Here is a 24,077-nt window from a genome sequence, read left to right as displayed (position 1 = left end):
TTGCCGGGCCTCGCTTTGATAGTAATGTGTGTGTGTGTGTGTGTGTTTTGGTTTGCGAGAGAGAACGTGTGTTTCGGTAGGAGAGTGCTGTGGATATTACACTGTTTGTTGTCTGCATGTCCTTTTAACTTGGAGCCAGATGATAGTATCGTCCCTTTGAAGGTGGAGATCTGACTCACCTAAAATGACATGAGACAAAGGGTCCACACACCATGGACCAACGCAGCAGGATCTGCCAGCAACACTGTGCTGTGTGTCATGTGCTGCTTGGTGGGCAGATCTTCATCACAGATTATTAACAGCAACAGTATCTCCCCAATATCAAATAACATTAGCGATGAGATTACGTAGGCAGTGTCTAGAGGAGATAATGCGTTATTACATTATAATAATTACTGAACTTGTCATTTAACATGCTGGAAACCACACACACAGCTGTGCTGTTTTGGAGGGAAATCATCACGGACTCCAAAGTAGTTTGACTGTACATTTTGACGTGGCGACATATTGTTGATTCTCCATTCCCCCGTCCAATTCACGTCACATGTGTTTGAGTATTTTAGGGTTCTCAAAGACACCAAGTTAGATTGTATTTCATAATGGCTCTTATTTAGCTTGGATGATTTCCTTTTTGTCTGTAGGACAAAGAAAACACAGCCGAGTAAACAAAACAATAAAACATTTATTAGCAGTTGAAGTCCTGTAAACAGCCGTGGTCTCATAGATGACATATGGAATAGAAACTTACCACTGTTGAAAAATGTACTTAAAAATCTTTGAGAGGAAACAAAAATGAAAGAAAAAAAATTATGAAAAAAACTAAATGTTATCTGTTTTGCATTTACGCCATCAAAGTCAGCGTGAAAGGAATGGGAAAAGCAGTCTAATAAAAAAAGAATTACCCAATGTGTTGGAGGTATAAACATGAGATTCATTTTCCAGCTGTGCTGTATGTTAAAGTGGCGTATTATGGAGTTATGTTCATTCAAATGTTTGCCTTCCTTGTCCTGTAGTCCTAGTCTGCCACATGGTTTGATTGAAGGATACACAAAACCATGCTGTTCATATCAACTCATGGAACGATTTAAGAAGTTTGCATCTCTTTTCAAACAAAGACCCCTGGCCAAAGAATGCAAGGCCATTGAAAACGTCGAAAACCATAAAGCTTGAGCTAGGACGGATCGAGCTATTCGTTATACAAAACACAACGCACCAATTAAGATTTCTTGCGCCAATAAAACTTTATTGGGCTCTTATTTAATAACATCCAATTTTTATTCTGCGGGAAAAATAGGGTACCCTATAAATGCTGTTTTTATAATGTCCTGAGAGGAAATTGCCGGCCATACTCTGGTTAATACATAATTATGGGCAGTCAGGGGGAGTGAGGAGAGCTGGTGCTGTACTGACAGAATTCCCCATTCCACATTTGGGTCCTTGCCTGATTGTTTATCAGTGTATTGGGTTGTAGCAAGGTCAGCAGGGTTAAGCCCACTGGAGGTCTGTCTTTGATATGTGCAGTAGGCTTGGCTTGGAGACAGACAGCCTGATTAGCCACCCAGATATTCCATATCTCATTTGTTTCCTCCCTGCCCAGTAATTGCATTCTGGTTTTCAAATTATGTTTGGCCCCGGCAAGGATCTAGAAAACAAACAAGCTTAATAAAGTTAAGCAAAACCATTGTGACATGTCAAAAATAATTTGGCTCATAGCCCGAATGCATAAAGGGAGGGGAAAGAAACGGCCCCAGCAATCTGTAGCCATGTCTTTCTCTTTGGCTGTTATTTTTTTCTGTCATGCGTTCTCGAGTTACTCAGACCCAATATGTGATTGCTTCACTTCTTCTTCTTTGAGTTTAAATGTTTCTGCATTAAAAACACATATGTGTATGAATTGGCCACCGCACACTGGTGGGGGGGGGTTCTGAGAGGGAAGTGAGAAGGAGAACGGGAAGATATGACGTTTATGCTTTGTAGAAAAATTTGATTTACAACATCAAAGGGATGGCTATCATTACTCCTCTGCAGAAAAGTGGAGCCACAGATTTCTCCAGAACGCCCTGTATGATCTTAACTGCCTTGCCTCTCTGAAATGTGAAGTGGCTTCAAACACGCCCCTAACGCTTCATCATTGTCTTTATCTTGTGCTCTCCAGGGACCTCAGTGAGAACCAGATCCAGGCGGTTCCTCGTAAGGCTTTCCGGGGGATCACAACTGTCAAAAACCTGTAAGTTGCCCCACTCCAGACTCCTCAGCCCTCTGTATATAGAAACGACTTTAAAATGCACCTGGCCTGTCTCCTACACTAAACATAATGCAGGAAAGGCTTATTCGTCAGACACAGTCCTTACTCTAAGCTAGAGGGGTTCAGGTCTTTGAGGAACACGTGTCTTTTAATTCGTTCATTCATTGATTTCATTTTATTTCACAAAATGTTGCCACAGGTACGGGTCTACCAGAATTGTTGAGGATAAACACCCAAAAGTGAGGAGACATATTTCTGAATGAATGCACATATTCATCCATTCATCCATGAGATGAGAATGATAAGCAACACAAAGAACCAATACACTGACTAAATTATTGATCCCGCTTTGGGAAATAGAATCCAGAGAATCATCTGGCCAATGGTGAGTTTGCTTGGATGTTTCGCTGACAGTAATCTCCTGCGTGGTCACTGAGTATTAGTGATAATATTGAGATGATTATAGCTTAAGAAAAACATGGCAAATGCTAATCCCCGAGCCGACGGTTCAGCTTCTGCCACATGTAGCCGGGTGACCGTGTTGCGAGGAACTTCAAAGTGAAAGAAGGAGGAAAACTTCCAGCCATTGGCCCCTCAGTCGTTGCCCAGAATAATAAACGTTGCATTCACCCAAACTGCGTCTCAAATCAGCCAATTACAGCAGGGCTTATAAACAACGATCCACCGCAACGAATGCTCAACGTGTTGTTAGGGTTATGCTTAATGGGTCGACCACTGTGTCTGGAGGATCAGAAACACTGCTTTATCCTGGGTCTGTTCCCAGGGTTGGCTTGTTACAGTCTCTGTCTGGTTCCGGATGGATTCCTCCAATTCCGCCTATCTGACCATCATCATCAACTTGCCCTTTCACATCACACTGTGTTTGAAATGGCCCCCTTATTTCCTTTAAAATGGGTTACTTTTGACCAGAGCTCCATGGGGATTTTTGGTACTGACGGGCTGAACCTTAGTGTCTTGTTGAACCTGACGTTTTGGTATCACAGAGTCGGGGTAAGCCGACTGGGAGTCATGCAGATTATCTTTGCGCGTACGCAGCTGCACGGCAGACAGACAACCGACCCTGGTCCCCCCAGCAAAATACTCAGAGACAGAGAATAGAGAGAGCGAGGAGAGAGAGGAAAGAAAGCAGAGAGGCAAAGAGAAAGAGAGACCTGTGAGGGAGACTGAATTATAATACAGCAAAATCATTTTTAAGTTATCTTTTCAACCAGAGAGTCATATTTTCATATTTCTGCATTTTCAACATATTGTGCTACTGTGGAAAGAGATTGGATATAAAGACAGTGTGATAAACAAAGGAGAGAAAGGAGAGAGTCCCTGTCTAAGGCACCACAGGCATTATAACCTGTCATTTAGTGAATGGACTGAGGAACACAGCCACGTCTCCTATTGACAAGAGTGTGATCTGGTAATTCGCCTCCTTTTAAGGAGGTCAGGAACAGAGCAGTTCATTCCTAGGACGGCCCTGTGTGAAGCAGCGCTTGTCGGCCAGGCTGTCCTTCATGTCCGCTGGTATAGTAGTCGTGTTTGAAGATAAGTGAAGCACCGCTTTGTGTTCCGGGGGATCACTGGCTCCCACTGAGACGCCGTTCATCCTCAGACAGCAGAGAGTCCCTTCCAGCCGCGTAGCCATCCTCCACTCGGCCGCCGCCTACATTCTCGCTCATTTCCAAAGGTCAATATGTGGAATCGGGGGCCCTCCGTCACTCCTCGATACCTGCGCAAGTACCATCTCGGCCGGGACAGACAAGCGCACCGTCAGGAATGCCTGGGGGGGACTCATGCTGTGGTCCAGCTCAGGTGCCGAAATGCTCCTGGTGGTGTGTCATTACTCATCAGCGGGGGAAATCCCAGCCTGGTCACAGCATTTAGCACAGTCAGACACATGCCATGTAGGAGGGAGGTCCTGCCAGGTGACTCCTGTTCTAATTGCAGAAATAGTCCAACACTCCATTTTCCTCCCAAAGTAAAACCCTGACTAGTCCCAGTTGACCCATTCATTGATTTTCTCATGTTCGCCCCTCTCTCCTGCCTCTCCACTCCCTCTTCCCTCTCCACTCCTTCCTCCCTCTCCACTCCCTCCTCCCTCTCCACTCCCTCCTCCCTCTCCACTCCCTCCTCCCTCGCCCCCTCTCTCCTCCCTCTCCACTCCCTCCTCCCTCTCCACTCCCTCCTCTCTCTCCACTCCCTCCTCCCCACTTTCTCCCCTCCATTCATTCTCTCTCCTGACATTCTGTTATTCTAATGCCCTACAGCTAGGGACACACACTGAACATCATTTCTGATATCCTGGAGAAAAGCTCTGCCCACACACTCAACATCTCAATCCTGATATCCCGGAGAAAGCTTTATTGGTCTACAGAAAACTGGGCTGCTATTCATTTCCCTCAGCTATCAGATTGGCCGGCTTTTCCTTTTCTTAAACTGTCAAAAAATCGGGCGGAGGTTGTTATTCTAATCAGGTTTCTAAATAAATGAGACAAATATGTCACACGTCTGAATGTCAGAGCAGACAACAAGATCTGTATCTGGACCTTCTGGGGTGCCCTCATGCACACGCACACACAGAGACACACACACACACCAAATCCTCAATGTTGTCCATTAGCTGTAATAAAATGGCCACCCACTGTAGGCGATTATTTTTTATTACTAAATCAAGATAGCTCAGAAGCTGTCATTTTCAATAGAAGACTACTGACATTGAGTGGGCAGAACCCAGAAAAGGAAGTGGGCAGAGACAAGTATGAGCAAGCGATATCCTATTGGGCAATATAGGTTCGTTCTAGCATGTCTCTGTTAAGGGCACCTGTGAAATAATTCCATTCACTCTGCATTCCTTCTAAACAATGCTATTTTTAGAAGATTTGGCAACAGGTCAAGTCTACAAAATGTTGTACTCTGTATATGTATATTCTGTGTTCTACTTTTGAGACAGAAAACTAAACTTAAAACCTTTCAGACATTTAATTCATTTTAGTTGTCCAAGTGTTGGATCTCACTCCAACACTTAAGCCTATGGCTTCCACTGTCTGGCCACTGGGCTTCACCTCTGTGTGGGGAGCTGAAAGGATGGCCTGGTGCATCAGATGTCTCTGGATCCTTGTCTATCTGATTTTTAGTGTTACTCCAGGCTCATACGGTTATTTGCCAGAGAGCACGGACATGTGATGACACAGGCATTAAGTTGTGATAGCTGGCCGTGTAGAGGGCTTGTCAGCCACCAACCAAAACCGTCTGGGCTTTACTGACAGTGAGTAATTGGCCATACATGAGCCTAGCACATTTTCAGCCCTCTGATCTAAATACTGCTACTGTAGATTAGCTAAATGCCAGGAGTGATTGAGATTCAACTGATCTGCAGCTTGTTGGGAAATCAATGCATGGCTATAACTTACATTCACCACCGAATGCAATCAGCCCCTCAGCCAGCACGTTTTGGTCCCCCCCCCCCCCCATCTCATATCTCTCCCCCCACTTCCCTTCCTCCCCCAGTCACCTCTGTTCATCCCTGCCTCCTGTCTTCTCAGTCTCTCCAGGGGTTTCTCCCCGCTCCTGTTTTGGGCTCATAAAAAGCTGCTCACTCCATACACCACAAACAGTGCCAGCTCACCATTTCTTTGAATTATGCGCCGGGTTTACGACCACCTCAGAGAAGAGTTGTGTTCCTCACTGCAGATGGCAATAATCCCACTACCACTAGACTGGCACATCCTTAACAACCCCTCTGCCAAATAGACTATACTCAGGCCTCTGCCCACAAACCACCAGGCCACTCATCCAGTCCAGTCACCAATCCAGTCACCAGTCCAGTCTCCAGTCACCAGTCCAGTCACCGGTCCAGTCTCCAGTCACCATTCCAGTCACCGGTCCAGTCTCCAGTCACCAGTCCAGTCACCGGTCCAGTCTCCAGTCACCAGTCCAGTCACCGGTCTATTTATAGGTCACCAGTCCCTCCCTACTAAACTAAATGAGGCCTTTTCCAGATTGTCAGCCAGTCATCTAGACTAGTGGTTTATGACACAGAGTGGGGTTGCCTCTCTTTCCACGTAAAGTATTTGTAAAGGATAGCCTGTAGGGATAAGAGTATAGACTGGAGATACAGAGATATCATCAGTCATGTTAGTATAGACTGGAGATACAGAGATATCATCAGTCATGTTAGTATAGACTGGAGATACAGAGATATCATCAGTCATGTCAGTATAGACTGGAGATACAGAGATATCACCAGTCATGTTAGTATAGACTGGAGATACAGAGATATCATCAGTCATGTCAGTATAGACTGGAGGTACAGAGATATCATCAGTCATGTTAGTATAGACTGGAGATACAGAGATATCATCAGTCATGTTAGTATAGACTGGAGGTACAGAGATATCATCAGTCATGTTAGTATTGACTGGAGATACAGAGATATCATCAATCATGTTAGTATAGACTGGAGGTACAGAGATATCATCAGTCATGTTAGTATTGACTGGAGATACAGAGATATCATCAGTCATGTTAGTATAGACTGGAGATACAGAGATATCATCAGTCATGTTAGTATTGACTGGAGATACAGAGATATCATCAGTCATGTTAGTATAGACTGGAGATACAGAGATATCATCAGTCATGTTAGTATTGACTGGAGATACAGAGATATCATCAGTCATGTTAGTATAGACTGGAGATACAGAGATATCATCAGTCATGTTAGTATTGACTGGAGATACAGAGATATCATCAGTCATGTTAGTATAGACTGGAGGTACAGAGATATCATCAGTCATGTTAGTATTGACTGGAGAGAAATACCATCCTCTTTATGCCTCTTTTGTCCATGTCCAACCATATAAGGACACTGACTGGATAGCCACTGGCTGTCTTGTCCACTGTGGTCATGACATAGTTAGTTACCCACTGATTGGCTGTGTGATTCATCTCCACGGCTCCACCCCCATCTCTGTGCCCTTCCCTCCTCCCCTAGCCCAGTGACAGCAGAGCAGCTCTCTACTATAGGACGGTACTCCCTACACAGAACCCTACTCTCTACACAGAACCCTATTCTCTACACAGAACCCTACCCTCTACACAGAACCCTACCCTCTACTCATAACCCTATTCTCTACACAGAACCCTACCCTCTACACAGAACCCTACCCTCTACACAGAACCCTACTCTCTACACAGACCCCTACCCTCTACACAGAACCCAATTCTCTACACAGAACCCTACCCTCTACACAGAACCCAATTCTCTACACAGAACCCTACTCTCTACACAGAACCCTACCCTCTACACAGAACCCTACTCTCTACACAGAACCCTACTCTCTACACAGCCAGTTATGCTCCACCGTGCCCCTGGCTCTCCACAAGTCACTTCCAGTCTTGGCTGATGAACATCAATCAAGTGGGTCCTTCATCATCCTCCCCAACAATACATGAATACACCTGGGCTGAATGGTTCTGTGCTATTAAGGCCTGCTCCCCACACCCTCTGTTTATCTCGATATATCTCTCTACCTTTCTCACTCTCTCTGTCTATTTCTCGCCTCCTCTCCCTCCCACTCTTTCAACTCTCACTTTCTTTTTCTCCCTCTCTCATCTGTCTGTCTTTTTTGGCCCTTTCTTTCTATACTCTCTCTCCTCATTTCGTTTTCCTCCAGATGGAGGACTGGCAAGGCGGGAGCATCAAACTGCCAATACTGCTTATGACTGGAATGATTAAAGGCCCACATAATTAGATAAAAGGAAATTAAGTTTTGGACCCCCCCCCCCCACTCCCCACATAAACATACACTCCCTCAACATCCAATATGCATACTATACATACACACAAACACACACACACACACTCACTGTACCCACGCGCACACACATAGCTTCCATCCAGCTAAGCATTAGGATTGATAGTGGCCCTGTGATGCCACGAAGGGATCCAAATGCACAAAGCTGTCAGACAACGGAAATAATTCCTCAAACATGGGGATTGTTTTGTGCTACAGTAGGAGAATGCAAGTTAACCAATGCCAGACTTTGTCAGTCAGTCAGTCAGTCAGTTGGCCCCTACTCATTATGCTCCCAGAAGTGGCCACTGGAGGTAAATGGACAGTATGACCAGGATTTGATCCCAGTATCCTCTTCAAGGTTTGGCAGGTTTCACGTGATAGACATTCGCCGGTTGACAAATGTCAAACAAAGTGCAAGATGTGAACATAAAATTAGATCACGCACGACGACCACACCTCCAGCATGCCGTTCTCCTGTGTGTGCACGCTCTACTGCCGTAACATCGTTTGTTTCTGTCCTACACGTCTGTTCCTTTTCGTGGTCAACGTTTTATAACCGAGGCTGATTTAATAAGAATCTTGTAGGAGGCATTCGCATAGGGCAGTCTGTTGGCGGACGTGGTAATTAAACATGTTCCCTGTTTAATTTAGTCTTTTCTTTACACTTTCCAAATGGCTGTGTTTTCTCCTTTAAGAAAAGACAAGGACCAGTCAGGAAACAGGTGCTTTACTAGAGGGAGAAGAAGCCCAGAAAGAGAAGCCAAGGGATTAGGGATGAAGAGATAGGGGAAAGAATGAGCTGCGTACAGGAGGGAGGAGTAGAGGAGGGGAGAGATGGCCCAGAGCAGAAGATACACAAGCGGTTTCTGTAACAGGTTAAATGTCACAGAAGCTTTTCGGAATCTGGATAAACGAGCTGGGAAAGCGTTCTAAATGCCTGGCCTTTGTATTGCCTTGTCTCCTATCCATCTCCTTTTTAGGGGGCAAAGAGGAGGGATGGGGGGCGCATACTTAGGCAGCAAATTAAAGTAAAAGCAAAAGAAGGAAGAGGAACGAGTGCTCGGAGCATCTGGGAGTCCAGCATCACGGCCCGACTGATTTACGAACCCTCTACTTTAATGAAATTGTTTCAATGACAGAGCCGGTAAAAGCTGGTAATGGATGGGGTCCTCTAATGTAATGAAATTACTCCCTTTCTGACTTAAGGAAAAAAAAAGACTGAAAAGGGGAGAGGGGAGAGCCGGGGGGGGGGGGGAGAGAGAAAATGCAATTAATATTTACAGAGAGCTGACAGACGGGATGGGCTGTAGCCTGCCTCCTGTTCACTCTCCTTCTGTCCATCTCTCTCTCTTCCCTCTCTCCCCCACCCTCCCACCCCCCTGCCCCCATCCCTCCCCCTCCTCTCTCTCCTCCACTCACGGGGCAGTGTAGAGGGAGGTGATAGGCTGCAGCCAGACAGGCCACTTTAGCCAGCCGGTCCCTTCCTTCGCTTGCCGGCTGCGGCGAGGCAGAGGTGAGAGCTGAGATCTGAGCGTGTGCTGTCTGCTGCTCACTTTGTGTCTAGCTTGAGCCTCTACCTAGCCCCAGCCCCCCCAGCCCCCCCCCCCCCCAACCACCCCACCACCATCACCAATAGCCAGCCACACTCCTCCTCCTGCAGCCCCCACCCTCCACCCCCAAGCCTGCAGACAGACCTGCCACTGACTCCTGTCTCTCATCTCTCCGCAGGCAACTGGACAGCAACCACATCAACTGCATCGAAGATGGAGCCTTCCGAGCCCTGCGCGATCTGGAGATCCTGTGAGTCCCCCTTTCCGACTGCTCTTTCCACCTTTCCCCCTTTACCCCGCGGGGACCTCTGCTGCTCTTCCCCCTCTTTCTTTCCCTTCTCCGTTTGTCCGTCTTGCTGTGTCTTTGCCTGATTGCTCGGCGTTCGTCTTCTGTGTGCGCTGTCTGTGCGCTGTCCTCGAAGGGCAAAGTGTGTTGTGCGTGAGGTGGCGGTGGTGTTTCGGTGCGGTAACAGGCGTTTGTGATAGTGTCACCCTCCCGAGGTGTTGGGTCTGTCCGCCCGCGCGCCGTGTCTTTCTCCTTATCGACTGGGTGACTGCGGTTTTACACAGGCTCGTTTGTCATTCTCTGCTGCATTGTGACATTAAGCTGCTAGTGCCTTGCAAGGAGTCTTGTTTGTTAGTCACTTCTCCAAGAATCCTCTGTCTGTTGCTTATTAAGACTGTGTCTGGAGTCATCTAGATACACACACTGTGTCCTGTAGAACGCCAAGCAAATTCAGAACCTTTATCAGGATATGTGGGGGCGGGTGATTCAGTGAGTAGGATCACAATAGGAAAGCCATAGGCTAATTGTAGCTTTTATCCCCTGTCATTGTGCAGACAGTATATGTGTCAAAATGGACTCAGGGCTGACAGACACTGTTGCGCTGGGCTGGTGAGACAATGCTGCTGAAGCATGTTGCCTGAAACTCTTCCCAGAGGCTGAGGCTGTACTGGGTATCAGGAGTGGTCTGGACAGGGCTGGTTTGGTCCACACTGGAAGAGTCTGGTCTGGTCCAATCTGGATTTGAAATGGTGTGGACCAGTCCCGACTGGACTATGTGCTCTGGTCTGGGTGACAGGGTCTTGAGCAACATCTGCTGTGAGGTTCTTGTGCAGAGGGATTCTCTGGGACACATCCTGCTCGTAGAGAAAAAAGGTGAAGAAAACCCAGGCACCAGCCAGAACTAATACCTGTATGATAGGACAGCACAGGACAATGTTGCTGAGAGAGAAACCGGGGGTTTAATTTCTTAGACACCAGCTCCATCAGCCCAGCAGCAGGGTGCCAAACTCCAGTGTCATACGTACGTTAGAGCTGGTCTCACTCTGGTCTCACTCTGGTCTCACTCTGGTCTCACTCACTAACAGACAACCTGCAACAACAAAAAAAGCTGTCCACTTTGTTAACGTTACTTGTGGTTTGAATGAGGGCTGTGGGAAATGTGTGAACAGTGATTCTGCTGCTAGAGTTGACTGGACTGGCTGTTCATCTGGAGTGCCCCCCCGCCATGACAAGCCTTGCCTCGGCTCACAGAGCAGCCAGCGGTTACATGACCACAGCGCAAGACGGCAAGATGGAGATGGCGTTAGAATTGGCTGACCACACCAGGCGTCAGAAAATCAGCATGTGCGGATTCAATTTTCATTAATAATTCAGCTCTTCCTCATGCTCGACCACAGGCCGTTGCAAAGCGGCCATCCGTGGAGAATGTGTAGATGTAAATACAGGTTGTTTAAAGATGATAATCTGCCCATATGCCTACGAAAGCAGAAACAGACATGCAGTATGATAATTGACTGGAGCAACAGGCAGTGATTGCTGTGATGGAAACCCGTAATTTTAATTAGGCGTTGCTTTTTGGGCGCTCTTAGGCTTTTCCCTTGAGCAATTTTGCTCTGTTGTAGAATTACACAAAGTGCTCGTCTGTATGGTAGAGCTCCCATAGATAGCAGTAGGTGAAAGCGTCTTTATGCGCAGCCCTAAATCAATTTTCTGAGGTAACGTGTTGAATTAGAGGTAAAAATGGTTCCTGTCCTTGGTGCAGCATGCTTCCATTTTTTTCCCTTATAGTCAGTGTCATCTTCTAGCCTTTGAACTGAACTCAGAAATGATATCCTCTCTCTGGTTGCTCTGATGACATCAGGTTGTACCACTGTTTTCACTGCACTAAAACAGAGCGTGACTCTTTGTCTTTTATTTCCTATTTTATTTGATCTGGCATGGTAACTATCGCTTTCCTCTACAAGAGCCTGTGATCAGCAGGGGAAAGTAAAGTTAATGCATTATTGATGTAACAAATGTCACCCTGACTAGCCACATTTCTTCCAGATTGTCCATATTGTCAGACCACCGTGTCGTCAATATTGAGAACAACACTGTGAATCTGTATTTTGTTTGGGAAAGGATAACCTAATATGAACACAGGGACTACAACAGAATGGAAATGGAAAGTGGTCGACCAAATGAATTCATGGTCAGATGACTAAACACGTTTTTATTGTCAAAAAAAGAGGCCATTTTATAAAGGCTCATTGTAGTTTGAATATTGGGAACAAATACCCTATAAAACCAAAATGGGGTTGGTGGACACATTGTGTTTCTAATCACAATGTTCATTAAACAGCATCTGACTTGAGACATAAATAAGTCATTTGAAAGCACTCATTCCTATTGATGCATGGGTGGCTGAGAAATCTTTCTGATCATAGAAAACAACAAATACGAAACCTAAACTTATTTCTCCCGAGTAGAATTTCTTATACAATCACGTCAGCTTGATGTTCGATGTTAAGCATTCCCCCAAGTTGCTAATGAATAAGAGCTGATTTAGTAGAGGGCACTAACGCTAAATAGGCTTCCATAATGAGTGCAGCTCCGTGACTTCAAATGACTGAATACATTTTAACGCTTGCCAAGCAACACAAAATAAATGATTGGCTCTTTCTGGTGATGAATTGTAATTTTGATTTAACATAAGTGTGCTAATGACTGAACTAATGACTTCAAAGCTATCTTGGACATTTTCTCATATTGAGCATGCTTTGCATCTCAATGAGCTGGAGAGAGGGCTGGAGTCAGAAGACAGTACAGCTGGGTGGAGGGATGGATGTAGATGGGGAGGGTTGAATGGGCTAATACGCCACTGATTCTTTGATGATTATTCATAGGGGGGTTTCAGCTCTAAGGACATTTGATTAGAATAAATTCTGCCTTTTATGTCAAGATCTCCTTGAAGCTCCCGGTCAAATGTGAGTTACACCAGGCTGATCAAATAAAAATCGGATTTTTATATTTGATTGGATTTTTACGGATGGAAATACTATCCTGTATTTGTGGTCAGCGGTCAAACAAATATTATCCCCAATTTATGACTGTTCAGACTTGAATCATACTTGTGATTGATGTATGATCCTAGTGAGAGCTAGAAACTTTTCGGATAAAATAAATGTAAAAAATGTACTATATTAGAAATGTATTTATTATAAATAAAAGGTCTGAAATTGTGTTTAAAGTCACAATTATTATGTTCTAGACACCCTTTTGCTCTTACAAATGTATACACATCTGAAATAATCTTTAAGAGAATTTCAGGCTTGCCTGCAGGTGGTCTTTAACCAGGTCGTGCTCTTACCCAGAGTGGCTCATGGCCAACCCTACCCCACCCCCCTCTGCACTCTCCAGAGCAGACAGGCCGCTGCATATTTTATGACCACTTTTCGTACAGAAAATTCTGGCTCACAGTAAACGCCGGCCTTTTTTTTGCTGTCCGACTAGGGTCTGTCATTTTTTTATGAGGAGTGGAAGTGCAGCTGAAACAATGCAACAGTAAGCCAAGGTGACTTTCACCTCATCACGCATATATAAGAAGAGAGAATATGTTTTTGCATTGCCACCAACGACACCGCCTCCCCTCCCCTTGTCTCTACCAAACACTGTCATTTGTCAAATGTTCCTGACAGGTTGGCAGGGGCCTCTGTGTTCTAACTACAGAGACTTAGTTAATCCATAAACATCTGAATTGAGATGCAGACTGCCGACCTTGTGTTAAGACTGATTCACCAGGCACATTTCATTACGCTCTGTCACTGTTATTGTACCAAAGACATTCCTTCCCTTAGAATTCATTGATGTCTTCTTTAAAATTAGTAGGCTTTAATAATGTTTTGGCCCGGCTGGTGAGAGGAAAGAACCTCTCTCTCATGTAGACCAATGGTACTCCAAATTACACCAACCAGAGGGGCCCACCATACCTCACCAGTGCTTTGTTGCCTTCTACCTTTAGCGATAGACTTAGTGTACAGTTAAAAGTAAATTTTTTGGACTTGGTTTTTGTCTGTGGAGAATCAGACTGAATGGAGTTTTTGGGTGAGGCCGTGTAGTACTGTCACGTTATATGCAGCGCGGCTCATGTGCGCTGTGGTAATCACCAGAAACTATCACATTTCTGTGGCCACATTTTGGTTCCAGAGCCATCTAGGGCGAGACGTGTGGGTGTTTGATCGAAACCTAAATGCCTTGGTTCCAAATTGTAATTTTTCTCTTTTTTTTTTATTTTAAACTGGGTCAAAAATATAATCTTTTTGCTATTTGGTGCTTTTGGTTTGGCTGGCCTTTACCTGGTATTTAAGTCAGACAGTTGTCCCCTGGCCAGAGGAGCGTCGACGTTTCCAGGGAATTGCAGTGACCTGAACCAGTGAGGTCTCCCATCCATCCAGATTCTCTCTGACCTCACTTCTGCCTATGTCATGAACACTGCTGATGTTTCCTCTTGATTAATGCCTCCCTATAACCAGGAGAGACAGAGAGAAGGAGAAATACAGAGAGAGAGAGAGGTAGACACAAAGTTAGAGACAGAGAGGTAGAGAGAAAGAGACCGTGTAAAGGGAGAGATGAAAAGGTAGAGGAATTGTTAGAGAGAGGTAGAGAAAGAGGTAGATATAGACGTAGAAAGAAAGTGTTAGAGACAGAGAGAGAAGAGCCAGTTGCTGAGGCTTCATTGTAAATCAGATATTCCATGCATTTTTAATCGGCAACACCGGTACGGCTCCCACAGGACAAATCAGTCTTTACGTCACTGTGGTTTGATTGAAAGGCTTCCTTCTGCCAATAGAATGGTCTTTATGTTTTAGATAACAGGTGGAGAGTGTGGGAGAGGAAAGGAGGGAGGAATAGAGTAAGGGAGGGAGATGGAAAGACGGAGAGAAAAAAGGTGAGAGAGGGATTTCCAAAATTTGAAAATGCCTTTATTGGCCCTATAATTACGTCCTTTAAGTCACACTTTTTTCCTTAATTGTAAAAATAAAATAAAAATCTTCTGATGGCCCACTCAGCTGCAAAGTCCTCCTGGCGATTCACCAGTTTACATTTAGGTGGAGTGGGAGAGCAGGGGTGGGCAGGGGGAGGGAGGGAGGACAACACAACGGGGGTGAGACGAGGGTGAATTTGACCACGGCGTGTTGGAGTGGGTGGGGGAGGTCATTAGCTCATAAACAGCACTTCTGAGGACAGGAAATTGACCCGGTCCAAAATCTCTGGGAGTTTGGGTGGCGTGACGGTACCAGTGGAGTAATGTTAGGGAGGAGAGAAAGACATGGACCGAGAGACCGGCGACCCCACTGTGTCCCAGCAGAGCCGACCCCATGCACAATTAATCACTCACTCTCAGGCGCCAGCACAAAAAGGAATGGCAACGACTTAGATTCAATCTGTCCTCATTTATGTTGGAATGGCCTCATCTATGACTTGGTATTCACCCCTCTCTCATCTCTCGATCTGTCTGCCTCTCGTTCTGTCTGCCTCTCGTTCTGTCTGTCTCTCATTCTGTCTGTCTCTCGGTCTGTCTCTCTTTCTGTCTGTCTGTCTCCCTGTCTGTCTCTCAGTCGGTCTGTTTCGCTGGCTGCATCTTTGACAAAACCTGAACCTGAATCCTTGTCATCCTCTAGTTTTCTCGTCTCTCCTCCTCCCTGCTCCATCCACTCTCTCCTCCTCCCTGCTCCCTCCACTCTCCCCTCCTCCCTGCTCCATCCTCTCTCTCCTCCTCCCTGCTCCACCCACTCTCTCCTCCTCCCTCCTACATCCACTCTCTCCTCCTCCCTGCTCCCTCCACTCTCTCCTCCTCCCTGCTCCATCCACTCTCTCCTCCTCCCTTCTCTATCCACTCTCTCCTCCTCCCTGCTCCATCCACTCTCTCCTCCTCCCAGCTCCTTCCACTCTCTCCTCCTCACTGCTCCATCCACTCTCTCCTCCTCCCAGCTCCTTCCACTCTCTCCTCCTCCCTGCTCCATCCACTCTCCCCTCCTCTGTCCTTCCTCTTCTCCACCCCGCGTAGGAGTTGCAGATTTCATTTTCCGAAGCAATAAAGCATGTCTCTATTGGATAAGATCGCTGAGGTTTCTGTGTCCAAATGCCAAGCGCCTCACTGTTGTCCTTTTTTCTCTGGTAAGCCCTCAGACACAAACCACATGGACAGGATTTTGCGCTGCAGATCATGTTATTTCTCTGTTTTTCCTCGGCGGGTTTTTTGAATTAGCCGAATAACATCTGATTGCGGTTTTGTGCTTTAGTTGAACCCTCCATTCTAAGCAAAACAAAGGCAAACATTTCCATCCCTTTCGGATGGATTCCGTCACGCTGCAACAAGTGGTGGATGAATTACCGTGGCCGAGATGAAATAAGGCCCCCGTCTGGTGGGGTTTGTTTCGACTTCAAGGCCCCAAAACTCCAGGCTGGTTCGGTAAAGTCTGCGGCCGCCTCAGCATTTCTTCCCCCGCCGCCTCAGACCGTTGGCTATCACGCTGCGGCCCAAGATCCATGGTAACATGGTGGGAATGTCCCATCTCACGGGGGGGGGGGGGGGTTACGGGGGCGTCGTCCGAGACGAGAATAGAGCCACACAGACCAAACATGTAGATTGCCGGGTTTAAACACTTCAGGCTTTATTAAAGCACACCATTACACACAAACACAGTCACACTCACACTCTCCTAAGTGTCTTTAGCGAAGGCTAACAACCCCCTCCCTCCCCACACACACACACACGCACCCCTCCCTTCCCCATACGCCCCATTGTGAAGGGAGGATAAATTGCAAGGAGTGAAAGCCCGTGGGAAACTTCACCTCTCGTCCCCTCAGATATTAAGATGTGCTGCTCTGACCCCTCCACCCTCCATGAGGGAACAGCCAAAGGGGCTGAAAAAACCTCCCCACCTACTACCTGAATTCCACTCTTCCATTCACACACACACACACACCCACACATGCACACACATACGCTCACACACACGCACACACACACGCGCACGCACATACATGCACACACACACACATTCCCACACACATGCCCACACACATGCTCACACACATGCACTCACACACACACGCGCGCACGCGCACACACACACACACACACACTCACTAAGAGAGCAGTGTGTTTCTGCCACTGATGACACCATCATGTCGCATTGCGTGTCTCTCAGGCGCCTCATTTCAAGCCTCTGTGGTTCTCTGGGACTGAGTCAGCTCCAGTCAGTAGTGTGCCCTTCTCCTGTGTAGACCGTACCTCCCTCTGCTCCCCACAAGCCCAGCCCGTACCTCCCTCTGCTCCCCACAAGCCCAGCCCGTACCTCCCTCTGCTCCCCACAAGCCCAGCGCGTACCTCCCTCTGCTCCCCACAAGCCCAGCGCGTACCTCCCTCTGCTCCCCACCAGCCCAGCCCGTACCTCCCTCTGCTCCCCACCAGCCCAGCCCGTACCTCCCTCTGCTCCCTACCAGCTCAGACTGTCCCTCCCTCTGGCATCAAGCAGTCTTCCCTCTTTTAAAGTGAAGTATCCAGGGGCCCTTGCCAGAAAACCTTAATGAGGGCCTGGAGAGGCAGAGGGTACTCGAGACACCAAGGTAGGCCTTTTTGCAACTGTGGGAAAGCTGTCTTAGCATAGTAGAGGGCAAAGAAAGAAATAGTTTGAAAGCGATTTGGGGAGCTGTACCTCAGAGACAATCTGTCGCTGTTTTAACGACAATTGATTTGAGTGGTTAGTAGCCCACTAATCCGTTTATCCAGAACAACATAAATTCCTAAAGTAACATTGCTTTGCCACATAGCAAGTCATCATTTTAGACACATAGTTGGTCCCATTCCATGAATTAAAGTGTATTTGCAAGAACGTTGTCTTCCTGTAGCGTTTTGTTGGAGCCATGATCTACTTTTATTAAGAGTCAGTTGTTGGTTAGTGTGTCACTCAGCAAAGATGTGGCTCGTGGTTATTTATGAGCAGATTCAAGACGTGAAAAACAATTGGTACACGTTTTATCCAATAGGCTGCCTCTCTAAATGAGGACCTTGAGAAGAGAAAGAGAGAGCGTGACCGTGTGTCAGTAAAACACAGCATTTAGCAGAGAGGTTTGTAATAGAGAGGGATCGTGGGAGAGCAGCGGCCCCTAACAGTGAAGCTGGTAGAGAAGGAGAGAACATAAGAGAAAGAGAGATTTAGAGAGAGTGAGAAAGAGAGACACTGAACAAGGGAGAGGGTTGAAACTGGGAGAAATAGGGGAGATTGATGGCTGAAGCGGTGGCCTGACTCTGCAGCCCCTCTGCAACGGACAACGTGCGATAGCATCTCCCTCGTGTGCTCCCGTTAAAGACTCCACTCCATCACTGCCTGCCTGGCTGGCTGGGGACTGAGGAGATGTCCCATTCACACTGCAGTGCCACACAACTCACAACGCATCCTGCTGACAGCCGGCTCCTACACACCTGAGAATGCATCATATTCATCCAGAAATACTTTTTGTGTCTGTTAGGTCTGCAGGTTTGTGGCTTTGATCAAGGCAGACAAAGACCTTTGAAGAGCTGTTGTGTATGAGTACTGATGCTCTGGTCAACGTACTGATGGTATAGTCTACTGCACATTCAGGAGATGCTCTAAAGTGTCTCTGTGGTTACTGAAGCCAGTTAATTCAGTGTGGTTGAGTTATGTATCTAAATTGTGTCCATGACCAGACAGTGTAAAGGAGCGATGATGTATCTTCACTAATTCCTTACTGGTTTGCGTTATCTCTACAGCCGTGTGTATGTGTGTATGCTTCTATGTGTATTTATCCCATATCATGCTTTCCTTTTCTCATCCTCACTGTGAATGATAGAATCACACTACATCACTATATTTTCCCCAGCTTCCATGCATCCCTCATTCCATGTCTGTCTCGGCCTCTTCTTCCCTCTCTCCACTGTGGCTGAGACCCAGCAGGAGTTCTAAGCCAGAGGCTCATCAGAGCCACAGTGGCCTTGACAAGCTGGATAGAGTTACTCTCCTCACTGCAAGTGCCGATTTGGTCAGCACTGACAAGGGTGATTCCACCCTGTATATCATTTTATTGCGGAAAAACAATAATTTTCCTTGCCATTTTCTTGCTTTTTCCTCACTCATTGTTAATAAAGTGTTCCCGCTGCTGATTTCTTCCAAAATAAATATTAAAACATCATTTAAAATTCCGCAAGTGTGCTTTATTTTAAGGGAGTTTTTTTTTTTTTATGCATCCTGGGGTTTTTTGTGAGCCTTGCCATTGCCGAGATGGGGATTTTCCACTGGTCAAATTCTAAATCAGATCACAGATATATTGAAGCCACTGTGTTGTGGTCTATCTTCCTGTTTTTTTTCCCCCTTTGTGGGGTTATTCAGTGTACAGTTCCAGTGAGAGTTCATCCACGGCCGTCGCTGAAGTCTTTCAACATGGCACCACAACACCGGCCCCGGCCCGGTACCGCCACCACTTTCCTTAAACATGCGTGAACTGTAAAACTATCCCGGGTCGGTCGGTAGGCTCCACTCCGAGGAGTCGGACCGAGGAGTCTCTCCCCTCATTACCAGTAATAGTACAGTAAGACCACTGAACGCTGTAAAACAAACCTCTCCTTCTGCTTCACTAGGTTTGTCATCATACACACCGGATTCAGCACTTTTCGTGCCTGGCTACTAACGTCAGGCAGGAAACAAAGTCCTAAATGGAGGAATAACTAGTGGACATTTGGTCTTCCCAGAGAGGTGGTGGTGATGGGAGCGGGGGAGGGGTTAGGTAGTGACGGCGGGGTAGCATGGCCAGATTACAAGATTAAGTCAGTTAAGCAGCACTAATCACAGTTAGTGTTGCAGAACGGAGAGGAAGGGAAGAGGACTGCCATCCGCAATTACTGTTGCCTCCTCCCGTCCTCCTCTACCTCCCTCCTCTACCTCCCTCCTCCACCTCCCTCCGCCTGCTGCTGACAATATCATCAATGTGCTAAAGCCTATTACACGCTGTTGTGGAAACACGCCAGCAGCATCTTATGGCCCACAACCCACACAGCTCAAAATGAAGGATAGTGTGTTATGGATGGATGACAGTGAATGAAGTATGTTATGGATGGATGACAGTGAATGAAGTATAGTATGGTATGGATGATAGTGAATGAAGTATAGTATGGTATGGATGACGGTGAATGAAGTATAGTATGGTATGGATGACGGTCAATGAAGTATAGAATGGTATGGATGACAGTGAATGAAGTGAAGTTTGGTATGGATGATGGTGAATGAAGTATAGTATGGTATTGATGACAGTGAATGAAGTATAGTATGATATGGATGATGGTGAATGAAGTATAGTATGGTATGGATGACAGTGAATGAAATATAGTATGGTATGGATGACGGTCAATGAAGTATAGTATGGTATGGATGACAGTGAATTAAGTGTAGTTTGGTATGGATGATGGTGAATGAAGTATAGTATGGTGTGGATGACGGTGAATGAAGTGTAGTTTGGTATGGATGACAAGTTGCTGTAGACAAACAAGCATTATCCTGTTACTCAGTACTTTGACAGTCATCCGTGTGTGTTTTAAACAAACCTGGAGCGCTGGGGTTTATTCTCTACAAACTAAATGAAGCCTGTGGAACAATATCAAGGAGGCCACCCCTGCTGGGAGAGAGAGAGAGGAGGGCAACACTGTAACCCTCCCACACCGCTGTTCACCTGTCCCTCATTCATTCACATGCACCCAACGTCGTCCATTACTGTTTTGTCTTCAGTCATTTGATTCACTCAGTTTGTTTCTTTCCTCCTCTTCCTTCTCTCAGAGTGGTTCCTTCTTCTAGGGTTGGTTGTGCTCGGGTAGAGTAATGAGTGTCGATGTGGATTGTGAGTATTTCTTCTAAATGTGCTCTCTCGCTCTGTTTTTTTTTTTTTGCAGCACGCTCAACAACAATAACATCACCCTCATCCCTCTGTCCAGCTTCAACCACATGCCCAAGCTGCGGACTCTGTGAGTATTACCACGCTACCATTGTAGGCTTCCCAAAAGACAGTGTCAGTTGAGTGCGTTTGTTCTGTCCTGCTGAAATGTCACTTGGCGAGCAGCATTTGTGAGATGCCACATTGGGCTATACTTGGAACCCGCGTGTCACATTAGAATGCCCCCGGTTGCCTCTCTGTCATTCCGTGTTTCTGTGGGAATGGGGGTTGAGGTTGCCTTCTGGTTAGCGCATCTGACTAGCAACAGAAAGGCTGCTGGTATGAGCCCTGAGCGGGCAAGGTGAAAACACCTTGTCCAAGACTGTCAACCCTTATTGCTTCTGTACGTGCCTCTATAAACGTAGAAAGTCATAATAACCTCATCGTTCACAAGCATTGTGCAGACAAACCTGTTGTGCTTCTTTTCGCAGCATGTAGAATAGGGCAGCATGTTGTCACCAGATCCTGGAGCCGCCCTCGGGCAAGGCATCCCATGTCCCCTGATCAGTGCTGGGCGGGGACCTCCTGGGGTACTTGGGCCCTAAACCACTGGGGCTTAGATGTTGTCTTGGCCCCTGTCCTCTGAGACTGGTGTTGTGCATGACTTTGTCAGTGCTCCGCTCATGCTGTCTCCCCAGCCACAATCAATACAAATAATTACACAGGGGCCAACCTCACAGGGACGTTTTCCTTCTGTGGCTGACCTTGGGTATTAGCAGTGGGCTCTGGGACAGTCTGGTTATCATTAGCATGTGGTCAGAGCGTTTTACTGCTGCACCAACCAGGGGGACATGAAGAGGGCTGTCCGCCTGTACACCGGCCTGCCCAACCAGGGTCCAGACCGGTAAAATCGGTACCTGCCGTTGCGTACAGACAGATGAACAGTCAGACAGACAACCAGACAGGCAGTCAGACAGACAAGCAGACAGACACATCGAGGGACAGACACAAAGCCGATATTAACGACTCAACCCCCATCAGCTCAACCTTCATCAGCTCTTTCCCTGCCTGCTGCCAGCGGTCCTGGGAGACCTGAGGTCTGGGGGCTTGGAGCTGTCCACTCGGCAACCTCCCCGCGTTAGGGGCTTCAGTATGGGACGTGGTCCGCGGCTCGGCGGTCGGCTCTGGACAGACTCCCATCAGACAGACCCCGGCCGTCAGCAGCCACCCCACACCCCACACCACCCCACCCCCGCTCCCGCCTCCCTGGGATTGAATTTGCTGACGCTGGGATGGCCGGCCTGCTGCTCCCTGCCCAGTATTGAATTATCAGAGCCAGTTCCCCCCCCAAACCCCCCTCCCCACAAACACGCACACACACACATCCTCCACCCCCCCAACCCCCCCCCCCCCACACACACACACACACACACACTCTCCTTGCTCCCAGTTCTCTCGTATTGAATTTTCTGTCTCTAATATCCCTGAGATCTCTGTATTGAATTTGCTGCTCGTAAAAACAACTTATTAAATCAAATGTTTAGAGATGTCTGTAATCCATTTAGCAGGGAGGATGGAAGGACAGAGGGTGGAGGGGTGGGTGGCTGGGCGCATGTTTCTGATGAAATGGCTCGGCTTACTTTCCCTTTGCCCCCTCTGTCTCTCTCTATCTCTTTCTCTGTGTGCGTTTCTGTCCTCTAAACTCTTGACAAGCTTTGTGCGGCAGCCATTCAATTATATCAAATAATATCACTCCATGGTGCTTTGCCATTCAATAACTCGGGACTAATAAAGAGAGTGTGAGAGCTCTTACAGCTAAAGGACTAACCAGTCAGTTTCCCAGTGTGCCTGTGGGAACCATTGCATGGTCAGAGGTGCCTTTTGTGCGGCGCTCTGAGGACACGCATGTGCACTCAGCTCACCTTACTCACAGACACACACACACACACGATGAGGACACACACACACACAATGAGGACCCGCAGAGTGGAGGTGTATGATGTCTCCACTGTCTCTCGTCCCGTCCCTTCACTAATCCCACTCGTGTGTAATTAATCCGGGACAACAGGAGACTATATTCTGGATTTATAATGGAGTAGAGCTCCATGAAAACCACAGCCCATGCTGTTATCCTCAATGAGCAATGCCTGTCTCCTCTCCAGATCACAGACGTATTTCATTTGCTGACTCTTTCAAAAGGGTATAGTGCCTTTTTGAATTGCTGACCCTGTCTTTTTCTTGTTCCTCTTCGCTCCTCTTGCCCAGTCGATCCCATAATGACTGTGATTTAGCCCCTGTGTCCTGTCCTCTTTGGGATAGCTGCCATGTTGTTGGGGGAGACCTTGAGAAAATCAAGGTGTTGGCTGAGACGAAGGCTCATTGTTGTGACTACAGATGGAACCACATTAGCCGCTTTTATGCGTCGTTCTTGGATATGATAACCACAGCATCTCTGCAGAGGAAGGACGAGTCACGGCATCGTAAACACAGCAGAGCTGCCATAAGTAAATGAGAGCTTAACACCAACCGTGTAGAAATAGATTCTTCTTGTCAGCCTGAAATGTGGTCATTTTCCCGTATGTGTTATGCCTCATGGTCCGCGTTGAAGCCAGCAACCTGCGTTGACCAACGCCGTTGCTTCTCTCTCCCCCACCTCCCCCTGGTAAACATTAGAACTCTAACAGCCTGCACTGAACACAGCCGTTCCTTCTCTCTCCCCTCCTCCCTCCGTATACGTCGGAACTCTAACAGCCTGCACTGAACACAGCTGTTCCTTCTCTCTCCCCTCCTCCCTCAATAGACGTCTGCACTCTAACAGCCTGCACTGCGACTGCCACCTGTCCTGGCTGTCTGACTGGCTGCGGCAGAGGCGTGGCCTGGCCCCATTCACCCAGTGCATGGCCCCCGCCCACATGAGGGGTCTCAACATCCCGGACGTCCAGAAGAAAGACTTCACCTGCACAGGTACGGTCAATCACCGTAACGATGCGCTGTTCCGTAAAACACAACAAAATCTAACAGCTCGTGTTATCTCCAAATGAACCCGGGCCTTTTATCCCCCTCACACTGAAAACCCACTGAATCAGTGGAATGGCTGGCCGTTGTTGCGTTTAATTGACTACAGGATGTAATTGGTAAAAGTGTTCACATTTGGGCCTAATGAACAGCTCCCACCCCCTCCCTGTAACCATTAGTCAGCTGATGAATCTCCAGCAGGCGCCACCGCAGAAATGCAGTCCTCCGCATTAGAGGCAAACCCTTAATGA

The 24,077-nt window shown here is 47.1% G+C and overlaps 1 protein-coding gene across 1 annotated transcript in view; it reads left to right on the top strand.

Annotated features, from left to right (window-relative positions):
- The window catches only part of slit3 (slit homolog 3 (Drosophila)), a 171,596-nt gene that overhangs the window by 95,578 nt on the left and 51,941 nt on the right, over window positions 1-24,077 (top strand). Inside the window, exons 5-8 of the mRNA XM_010899016.4 lie at window positions 2,156-2,227; window positions 9,781-9,852; window positions 20,831-20,902; window positions 23,612-23,775. Of these exons, the coding sequence (XP_010897318.2) occupies window positions 2,156-2,227; window positions 9,781-9,852; window positions 20,831-20,902; window positions 23,612-23,775 (380 nt within the window). The remainder of the gene's footprint in view (window positions 1-2,155; window positions 2,228-9,780; window positions 9,853-20,830; window positions 20,903-23,611; window positions 23,776-24,077) is intronic.

This window comes from Esox lucius, chromosome 4 (genome assembly GCF_011004845.1).
Source record: "Esox lucius isolate fEsoLuc1 chromosome 4, fEsoLuc1.pri, whole genome shotgun sequence".
Lineage (NCBI taxonomy): Eukaryota > Metazoa > Chordata > Actinopteri > Esociformes > Esocidae > Esox > Esox lucius.
Note: the sequence above shows the minus strand (reverse complement) of the source record. Positions and strands in the feature narration are given on the sequence as shown.